At 37.2% G+C, this 11,280-nt stretch overlaps 1 protein-coding gene across 4 annotated transcripts in view; it reads left to right on the forward strand.

The window, feature by feature from the left end:
* LOC112160546 (protein unc-13 homolog C) overlaps window positions 1-11,280 on the forward strand; it is a gene marked incomplete in the record, with an annotated part of 136,537 nt that overhangs the window by 101,511 nt on the left and 23,746 nt on the right. For all 4 annotated transcript variants that reach the window (XM_024295164.2, XM_036211111.1, XM_036211113.1 and 1 more), the window contains 4 exon segments: window positions 4,498-4,624; window positions 6,958-7,054; window positions 9,138-9,281; window positions 9,489-9,566. In XM_024295164.2, coding sequence (XP_024150932.1) covers window positions 4,498-4,624; window positions 6,958-7,054; window positions 9,138-9,281; window positions 9,489-9,566 — 446 coding nt within the window.

Genomic DNA, 11,280 nt, shown 5'->3' on the forward strand with positions numbered 1-11,280 from the left:
TAAAGTTGTACATGATAACACAGTGGATTAATGTTTTTAATGACCCCCCCCCCCCGGGCCGGGGAATAGCTCCACACTGGCTGACCGGTCCACAGCCCCAAAAAGGTTGGGGACCACTGGTTTAGAAGATAGATTTTAAGACACCCATGGCACTTAAACCTGAGCTTTTTCAGACTGCTGTTTTTCATCTGCTACTGGATCCAACACAATTCAAATAATCAAAAACACAGTTTTAATCTTAATATTAATATATATGTTTTTTTATAGTAAATGTTCTATATTATGAAAGAAAGAACATGTTAATCACTCATTGGAGTGGGTCTTGAAGCATTTGATATGCTCTGATAGTTCAGACATTTGTTCACCTTTTACACTATTGATACTGATCTATTTCAAGAGAGAAACAATCGCTTTGTTACAGTTTTTTTTTTTTTTTTTTTACATTAAGGAAGTCATGTTATGAGCATCCTTGAAATGAGACTGGACTAAAAAGGAGAAGCAGATTTTATTTTGTAAAACAAAAGCAGCCACATAATTCTGAAGGTTTTCTTCTTTTTTGAAGAAAAACTTCCTGTGTCTAAACATAACCCGTATTTCTGTAAAGAAACGTTTTCCTTTTTTCACTCCATTTACTTTCTTGGACACTTTGATGGGGTTTGTGCAGCTGGAGCCTGCTAAGGGAATGATGAGAGTGAGACTCTGTTTGTGTCTGTGTCCATTTCATTCATGTGAAGCTGCTTTGCAATGTCAACTGACTTATTAAGGTGGCACTGTCACAGTGCATCCCACTGTGCCGACGTTCACATCCTCTGCAGCAACTGCACATGCTCGTCTCGTGCGAAACCAAGCGGAATCAGCATTCATAGCATGTACGCCATCCAGGACCTTCTGTGTTATAAACTGAAAAGATGAATTCAAGTAAGACCTTTGCGGTTTCAGTCGTCAAGAACACCTCTGCCTTGAAAAGTTATGGGCTCATAAAAACAGAAGTTTTATAGTTTGAGGCTCTTAAAGAGAAGCGTAAGCTCTGAGGAGATCATTTCATGTTTGTAAATTTTGAATCCAAAAACTATTTCTATTTTTTTCATTCATTTGATTTCTGCATTAAAAACAGGCCAAATGGAAAGTGTGAGGTTATTCTTTTGTGCTATACATTTTCAACGAACACTTATCTTTCATCTATGCACGTTTCGGAGACAAAAGCTGCAGTTTTAGTCGACATCAAAGTTGGCTCAGAACCCTCTTTTTTTCTTAAAAGTGACAGTGTGTTTGAAGGCATCATGCAGGTACTTTGTAGATTGAGTTAATGTAAATATCTCTCCCTGAGCTTTGAGAGGAGCTTTCTGCTATTCATCAGTGTTTACACCAGGGCTCTTATCAGGATTAAGAACAGCATCCAGGGAACCCGACTGCTGTGGATTCAGAATGTCTTTAATGTTGTGGATGGATAAATGTGTCATCTTTGTGCAAACATCCTATATGCATTTTTTTATAAATCAAAAACATTCTGTTTGGATGTTGGAAAATGTTCCAGTTTTTCATAGTTTGAAGTTAGTCTGTGAAGTGATTCTGATAATTATTTTGACGCGGCCTCTCCATTATCGACGTCTAATTTGCGTAAAAGTGCAACATCTGCTGAAACAAAATTAGATGTAGGCCAAAGAGAAATGAATTTCACGGTTAGTTGTACGCTGGATCAAATGGAGCCTAGATGTGAAACACAAAAGCTGGACAAAATGAGATGATGCACATTTTGAATCTCTTTTCAGGTTGTATATTGGAAGCCATGTGTTTTTATAGTCCACAGACACAGTTGTGCACCGCCATCATACCCACAGGTTGCCTCATTAGCTGGAGCAAAACAAAACTTCTTTTATATTTGTTGCTATATCTCTGTATATTCAGGCTTCTCCCTCCAGTCCAGAAAATGTCTGGTTAGTGTGTTCCCGTTGCCTGTAGTGGTGAGCCTCGACTCTCACCAACAGCAGCTGTTAAAAAGGCTCTTTCAGAGCCCTTTCAGCAGGATGGAGAGAGTTTAGAAAACAAATGAATGTGGCGGTGATGTTTTTCTTCCCCTAACTGAGTATGTCATCTAAAGCTGACAGAGCAATTATAAAAAAACAAAACAGCTGCCAGCCTCCTGGGGGAAAGCCAAAAAACCTAACAAACTGAGATTGTTTTGTGAGGATTAACCCCTTATACCTGCACAAAGTGTAGCATGAAACTGGCCCTGCTCAAAAAAAAAAAAAAAAAAATGCCACCCTGTTATGTCTGCAGGAGGAAAGTCTGACTGCTGCTTTTTGTGGCGCTTTCATGGACCAGTCAGGCTTTAAAAACAGTATCACATTATTTTATAAGCGAAAGTATCATTTTATTCTTTAGGACAAAAAGAATATTTGCTTTTATAACTCTACAGATCTCCTCATTCAATGCAACTGGAAAGAGGGGGGGTACAGGTTTGATGCTTTCTAGTGCATTTATGCTCTCATAAGAAAGATTAGGTGATTTGTTAATGTTGATTAAAAAAAGGGGATAAAACATATGTTTTCTAGTATGTACAGCAGGGGTGTCAAACTTAATCGCTCAGGGGGCCAGAACCCAAAACACACCTTAGGTCGCGGGCCGAACAGGATTTTTTGAACACACTATGACTAAATTTTGAAAAATTTTAAATTGTAACTTTTTAACATAATTATGAATAAAAACATTGGTCCCATTGGTTGTAGGTCCATAAAAAAATGCAGTAGACCAGTTTGGGCGGAGCTTCTGTCGTCACACGATGAAATCCATTGATTAGTGGAAAGGTTTAATGGCAACAGCAAGCGTCCAACCAGCGTTTTTCCCGACTCAAGATCCAAGCTGAAAGTTTTGTCCTCTTTTCAACTGTATATTTCTTCACCTGCAAAGAATATTAAATTCTTTACAGACTGTGTTCTCCACTTAATCGCAGGGTTTAGGGACCGGAGACAACCGCGGATACCCCAAATCTACAAATGCAGAGAACCCCCTTTCTCGTCTCACGCCCCGCGGTCGAAGAATGTTTGTTACCGAGCCATACTCACCAAAAAGACTTCTGATCATACTTTGTAAATCATTTATTAAAGGGGGATGTTTATTGGGGTACAACTGAATACGAAATACCATAGCCCAAAAATAAAAGATTGTTGGCATTTTCTTTTGCTCTAGTCACACCACTATGAAGCTATGAAAATTTGGCTTAAATACTCCAAAAACAAACTAGTAGACGACAAAACACACGTGGACACAGCTAAATATCTCCATTAGTTTGGTTTTTTTGTCTATTTCTTTTTCTTCCACATTGATTCATTGATGAACCTGCAATGCTTATACAAAAACAGTAATTCTGTTTGAACAACATCACATAGAAGCATTTGCTTTTCATAAGCTGATTAAAATGCGTTTTAAAAAGAATCCAATGTCGGGGAATCATCCGAGTCACTCGATGGGCAGCTGCTCTCTTTATTGTGTCACTCATGGGAATCTTAGTAATTATTACTTAAGCTCCCACCGGATATGCATTTACAGCTGTTCATGCTCGGTTAGCATGACCACCACAGCCTTTGCTCCTCCCCTTTGTGAGGATTTGCTCTCTTTTGTGTGTAGTTCTAACTTGCCGAGTGGCCTTCGATCTGCTTCCTGTCCTCTCTTTGCTGATGAATTGCAGCGTTTCATTTTCATGCAGCAGCAAAGATCCTCTGTGATACTGTGACACTGCTCCCTCTTCTTTATTTGACTTTTTTTTTTTAAATTGCCTCTTGATGTGAGTGTTGTCATTTAATCTGCACTTCAGCTGAACATTCACCCAGATCAGTTTCTTTTTTGTCGCCTATTATTCACTCTTTTTTCTCTGATCCCTGTTGCCGTGTCAACGTGCAACTCTTATAGTTTTTCTAATTGTTGTTTTAAATTGCACTAATTTCCTACATTTAAGCAGATTAAAAACTTATTGGGATTTAAATCAGTTTGACAAAAATAGAGACTTTCAAAAGTGTTTGGCTCTTTTTTTTCTGAGCCAAGAAACAGTTCTGAGTGGAGCTGCGGATTTTAAGACACTAGACAATATGATTTAATAAAAATGTATTTAGAGTGCATAATGTTGCTGCTAAAAACACAGACATGCACGTCAGTACTTATATTGCACAAATGGGAGGGAATTTTTTGCTTTATTGATGTGTTTTTCTACCTGGTTGCAAACTGCTTTTCATTTTTTTAATGTATTTATTACTTTTCAATAATCCTGTATTAGAGGCAACATTGCTGTTCCATATTTTAGGTTCACTTATGCTTATTAGAGCGAGTTAGAGTCCGTCTGGTTTAGTTCTTGTGAGTCTTTTAACAAAAAACCTGTTTTACAAAGCCTTTGATTACCCTGTCTTGGATGTTTTTCAGTTATTTTGCTGTAATTGTGACTACTTCAGTAAATGCTGAACTTTGTTTCTAACGCCTTCGCCTTAATATCTGTCATCTGCATTCCAGAGCACGACAAGCACCGCCTATGCAAAAGCACCGAATACATGAATCTTCACTTCAAGGTCAAATGGTTTCATAATGAGTACGTCCGTGACCTGCCGGCCTTCAAGGGGGTTCCACCTGAGTATTCTTTGTAAGTTTCCATTCACTTTCCACACACACACACATATAAGAGGGTGCAACCAAATTATAAATATAGCAGAAAAAGTGTTGTAACCGTGGAGATAAAAACATGAATTTAATATCTGAATACAAGCAAATTAAAGTAAGTGGAAGGAGGACAAGCTTAAGTTAGACCCCAATCGAAGCAGTAGGAAGTGCTGGCAGCAGGAAGTCTTGTTGTCCTCATCTGGATGGCACCATATGTTATTTCAAGCCTTCTATATAATGTTGAGCATTAACGGAGGCTTAACAGATGGGTATGTCACCTATGGCACATCACAGGAATACCAGTGTGGCACGATGCTGAGGCAGCAGTTTGAGTTGTGCATTTGCAACAAGCTGGGAGATTCCAGCCTGTGTCTCTGCTTTCCCATTAAAACTCTGAGATTTTCATTTAAGTCCAGTTTTAAGGAGCAAAAGACACTGAAGCTGATCCAATGTTCCTGCTGATATACAATAACTGATGTGAGAAAGAATCATTGCATCTAGATACACTTTTTCAATGTTGTGAGCTAGTTTGCTTCAAATCTGTCCAAAAACAAACTGTATTTTATGGTATCGCAGAACAACTCCTAAATATTTAATTTGCTCTCCTATTTTAATGTGACTGTTATTTATGTATATATATGGAAATAATTACTTTTTATTCACAGCAAAAATATTGTTTATAAGCAGCAAAGATCCCAGTTGCAGTCCATGTTTGAGCCTTATTCCTTTAACTACCCAAAAAAAAAAAAAAAGAAAAAAAAAAAGTTTTTATGTTTTTTTTATTCTTTTCTGCCTTGTTACGGAGCCCATAAGGGACATAGAGGCTCTACCTAATACTATGCAGATTTTTTTTTTTTTTTTACCTTCAAGTTTTAGGGGAAAAAATGTTCTGGTTAAAAACTGGTGCACATCAAATAGTGACTGGGAAAAAAGTGGTTTTCTTAAAATTAAAGTAAAAAAAATCTAGTTATTATCTGATGCACATCATTTACACAGAAATCGTTTTTTTACTTCAATTTTGACAAAAAAAATTCTAAAAAATGAAGTAAATAAAATAATAGTTACAAACTGGTGCTCACCAGATTTTATTTGGTGCACATCAGTTAGTAACCAGAATTCTTTTTTAACTTCAATTTTTGGGGAAAAAAAACATTTTTTCTTTTGTTTATTTTTTTAATGTCTCTTAAGGGGCTCCGTACCTTGGGGGTAATACACACATATTTTAGAAAACATGCCATTCGGCTGAGCAGATAGTCAAAGGCTTATTCTTTGTGTGCAGAGATTTCTTCTGATTCTGAACTGTAGATATGGAAATTCATTTTATTGCTCAGAAAATTGTATTTTAAATTGATAAAGGATGAACCCAATTATACCCATTTTCTTGATTTGTTTGCTTTTACCTTTATTTTATCAAGAAAAAATGTCAAAATTGATACATAGTGTGAAACGTGACAAAAGCCAAATTGATAATTTATAAAGTTTATTTTGTACTTTTCCTTATTTTATGTAATGTGCAAATAAATGTCAATTTTTTTCACTGTTTAAGAGATGATCTGTGAGTTTTTGCAAATCATCTTTAGAAATTAAATGTCCATTGTTTCCTAATGTATCTTTAACAGATGAGGGAATTGTGAGAACTTTTAGAATAAAGTAAAATGAATTTCAGCCACTTTTTGGTTTATGATGTACTGCTTTCAAAGTATCAATAACTTTGAAATAAGGCTGAATCAGTTAAAAAAACCCTCTTCCTCCAAAGTGAGCTCTTAAAAAGGCAGCATGTTGATTGTTGAAGGGACACATTTATAGCACAGATCTTGTTGCGTGCAAAGTCACGCTCAGCTGTGGTGTAAACACATGTACAGCAATCAGGGAACACTGTGCCCTTTCCCACCCAGGCAGGCCATCAATGTAATGACTCGACCTCCTCGTCTTCAACGCCGTCACTCAAACACCGTCTCCAGCTGAATTGATCCCTCACTCACATGTGCACTCTTTCCCTTCCTTCTTCGCCGTCGCTATGTTTTCCTTATTTATTGGTCTTCCCTCGTGCAGAGGATGTCCTTAGCGAGAGTAGCCGACGGGTTTAAAGGGGATGTTCATTGAGGACAAAGTCAGACATTATATTAAACAATGAAATGGGAAAGTGAAGGGCAGAATGACAATATTAGTCCAACAGCAAATGGACTTTTGCACTTAGTCCACTTCCTCAGTTTTAATTAGGATTCAAACCTAACATAACTTTAACTAATCCCACTATGATTGTCCATTTTTGTAATTTCTATCAGGAAAACGACAAATGTTTTTGCTATTCCTTAGATGGTTTGAGCCTTTTGTCATCCAGTGGCTTGATGAGAATGAAGATGTCGCCATGGACTTCCTCAATGGAGCTCTAGAAAGGGACAAGAAAGATGGCGTGAGTATTGCCTTCTCTTTTTATCAGTTCACTCATTTGGCCCTCCTTTGTTGAGGAGAAAGGCCTGATGAGAGTCAACGTATTCCTAGAGGAGAGCGATATTTTGCTCAGTAGAAAACAACTCTCACCTTCAGAAATGACACGACGGGAATTTAAATTACACTTTCAATAAAAAATGGATGTAAAACATAAACGGAAAAGAGGATTTTTAGAGAATAAAAGACCCAAGGGAAAAAAAAAGAAATGTTTGCTAAAACAAGAACAAATGGATGTATTTCCCCCCATTTTCACACTTGAGCGCTCATATCCATCTAATTTACATCACAGATTTGATATATTTTTGGTCCTGTGCCTTAGAGTAGTTCTTACTCCACTCAAAAGATGTTTTATAGTTTTTCTAAAGCTCAAACATCCCATTGTTTAAGTGGAATAATTGAAGCTTATTAAAAGTTCACCTTATTTGCCCTGAGCTGTGGTTTTAAAACAAGTGAAGACAGATTTAACATGTCATAAACAATTTATATGCTTGCTTTGAAAGCAGTGGCTCAGAACGTTCTTTATGAATCAGTGGGAGGGAAGATTTATTCTATTTGGAAAGTGTCCCATGCAGAGGAACAAAAACTAGTCAGCTTTAGGAAGGTGTAATCCAATTAACCAATCAAACACTTTTATTTCTTTCTGTGTGTGTTTCTTCAGGTAGGTTCCAAATCCCATCTGTCAAAGGAATACATATTTTTCCTGAAATTTATTCAAAAAAAAAGATCAATACAAAACAATACGGAATAAACCATGTGGGTTTTTTGTCCCTCTTTTTAAAAGGGAGGTAGACTAGAGGTTTTTTTTGTTTGTTTTTTGCTGTAAGTTAAGGCCAATTGTCAAGCATATAATAACCTATAATAATTATTAAGATTAAATAAAAACTTTTTCAGGTAGAATTCTGACTGTAAGAATGGCAGATATCCTCACGGTCCATTTTTAACCCTTTAACACATGAGGCCTAAACACAAAACCTTTAACATAGTGTAACTTTTCAACCGTTAACATGATCAACGTCATTCTAGTAGATTCTGAAGGAGAAAAGCTGCGCGAGTTTGTAAATCAAAGAACATAAAAACTCGAGTTCCGATGTTAAAGGGTTAAAAAAAAACTTCTTAAAACCCATTTTTATTGCCAGGCATTTGACACGGCATGAGACTCTTCTCTGCTGGTGTGTTTTACAGTTTTCTTGATTTTGCTTTATATGTTTTTTATGTAATTTGTCTATATTTTTCATCTGGAATTGTTTCAACATTTTTTGCTGTGTTTTTATTGTTTTTTGAACTTTTAATGTGCGGTCATTTTAAGGCGCCATATAAATCAAATAAACTTAAATAAACTTGTTTCAATACAATTTTAAGTGTTCTTTAAATTAACTTGGTGAATGAAAGCTGAATGCAGAAATAACTTTACATGAACGCACATTTGATTTTAACATAGTACCATTTTAGACTTACCATTGTACTAATATTACTGGTTATGTCAATGGACTAGAACAACTTGTGACTTGCAGAAACACTAAAAGTTATAGTCAGTACTATTTATTCAACATACTTTTAGCAATACAAATGATGAATTATTAGCTTTTATTTCAGATTTAATTTGTTTCAGTTATAGTGAAAGCAGTTTAACGGAAATGGAAGTCGTCTCCTACCTTCTTGAGCTTTTTCCAAAGCAAATTTAAAAATATTTTTCTTAAAGCTCCAAGAAGTAATGGCCTCAAGCAGATACCTTAACATGCACAACTCAGACAAACCTCCACTAAAAAGGATAGTCACTCACACGGATGAAAATTCAATTCAGGCTGACTTCCACATCAGGTTATTAGTTCATCTCAGCCATTACCGAGTGTCCACAGAAGCCGACTGATCATTATGCTTGAGGGGTCTAGAGCAGTGGTGTGTGAATGAAGTTGTTACAGATCAAATGTTCAGTTCTGACCAAAGGAAAGGTCTTCATGTCTGAGTTTTTCAGTCTGTTTTTCTTCTCTGCTCGTCTGTCTCCATCTGAATCTCTTCACCCATTTCCCCCTCTCTCTCTCTCACAGTTCCAGCAAACCTCGGAGCACGCCCTCTTCTCCTGTTCAGTGGTGGATGTGTTCACTCAGCTAAACCAGAGCTTTGAGATCATCAAAAAGCTGGAGTGCCCAAACCCACAGGCTCTGGCTCACTTCATGTGCCGCTTTGCAAAGGTCAGGCTCTGTGAAATAGCCTCCCGGTGAACCCCCAAAATTCCAGTTTCCAGTAATAACTCACAGTTAAACCGATTACTGTTGATCAAAACTGACTGCTAAGTCCGTCCATTCTGTTTGTAATTTTGCCGATTACACTGAAATCCAAATACACTCCTTGATAAATGCGCAAACAATAACTATAACAGTGTCTTTTAATCCTTACAGACTATCAACAAAGTTCTTCTGCAGTACGCTGCAATCATTTCCAAGGACTTTCCCATGTATTTAAATAAGGAAAATGTGGTAAGTGCCCCCTAAAATTATTTCAATTTTAAAAACTTAAGTTGCATTGTGCAAATCTAGATTGAGGTTGTCGAATAATAATGAGACTTTGATTTGCATCTTCAGCAGCAGTTGGCATGGAGACAGGCAGAAACTTTTGACACCTTTTTAATCTCTTCTCTGTAACCCTCAGCAGTCTCTCCACTAATAAAGATGCAATAATTTTTCCCACAGTTCAAGTGGATGGGGACAAGTCGTTGGTATTTTCTCTGTGGGCTGTTTAGTGTCTAAACTTACAGCTTTGTGATTGGCCTAATTATCCACTGTGGTCTTAATGGCTGAAGTGAGAGATAACAGTGTTGAGGCAGAGAAGGCAGATGTTTCTTTACAGCATCGACAGGCTCATTACATCTAATCCAGGGAGAACATGAAATGTTTCCATATTCCCAGACACACTCAAACTATATTTTGGCTTCGCTGTGAAAAACTCCATGATCCCCCTCGCTCCCAAATCACATTTTCGCTACAGCGTTGTATTTATTGCTTAGCTTTCCCACCAAAATTTATTTTCTTTTTATTAAATCACAAAAAGCAAAAGTGATCTTACCTTTTTACTTCCAAAATAGAAAGTGGATGGGCGTGCTTACTATTAAAGCATTTGTTCACATAGAAAGTGTTGAACAGAAATTGAATTTTTGCTCAGGAACCTTTTTTTTGGTGCCAAATTTGGTGCATTGCAACCAATCTGCTATTAGTAACATGATGTCACCCAGTTGTTGCTTTTCTTGTAGCTAAAAGTAAATCTGTGTAAAATGACAGCACAGAAGTGCAGGACATACACATGTAAGTGGAGTGTATTGTACCTGTAAGCTATTTGCAAGATTTAGAATACAAACCTCAAAGTTTACAGTTTTGGGCTAGAAAAAGTGGAATGCTCTACCAATTTAAAGGTAGCCACCTCCTTAAGCCGTAGTCACAACTGCTCCTGTGGGTGGATAAAAAATATATGGGGCACGCTGGTGGTTCACACGAAAGACAAGGTCGTCATAGACCACTTGTGAACCTGTAGAGCAAAAATCTTAATGTATATTTTTCCTATGGGCGTGCTGCGGGCGACAAGTCATAGCAAACCGATACAACAGAGAAGGGTAAGGAAGGGGGAAGTAGGTTAGTTTCAGGTGTTTCATAGGATTTTATTTTTTTAACCCCCCAAAATGCTCCTTGCATGCAGCCTGACTGTGCAAAATTAGACAATAAGAGCATTGTTTGTGTCGGCACAACTTACATTATCCTTACAAATACTTCCCAATATTCTTACCTCACACAACAACTCAACGTCCCATTTTCATGACGTCCCTTGAGGTGGTTGCACGAGCCACAAGGGAACTGCAAGACACACCTGCGCTCCCCTTGAGATGTTAAAGTTAAAGTACCAATTATTTGTCATGCACCAAGGTTTATGAATTTGTTCTCTGCATTTGAGCCATCCCCTGGGGGGAGCGGTGAGTTGCAGACACAGCTGTGCTTGGGAACCATTTGGTGGTTAACCCTCGAATACTTACGCTACATAAAGTTACACCATCATTTTTTTTGCCCGATATAATATACCCCAGTTAAAAGTATTTGTCATAAAAATGTATTAAAATATGAAAACATGTAATCAATTAGAGTAGTTTTCTTTCATTTTCAACTGTGGATTGTGTGAGAAAATGGAAAATAAAAACATAGGAAAATC

Source organism: Oryzias melastigma, linkage group LG3 (assembly GCF_002922805.2).
Source record: "Oryzias melastigma strain HK-1 linkage group LG3, ASM292280v2, whole genome shotgun sequence".
NCBI lineage: Eukaryota > Metazoa > Chordata > Actinopteri > Beloniformes > Adrianichthyidae > Oryzias > Oryzias melastigma.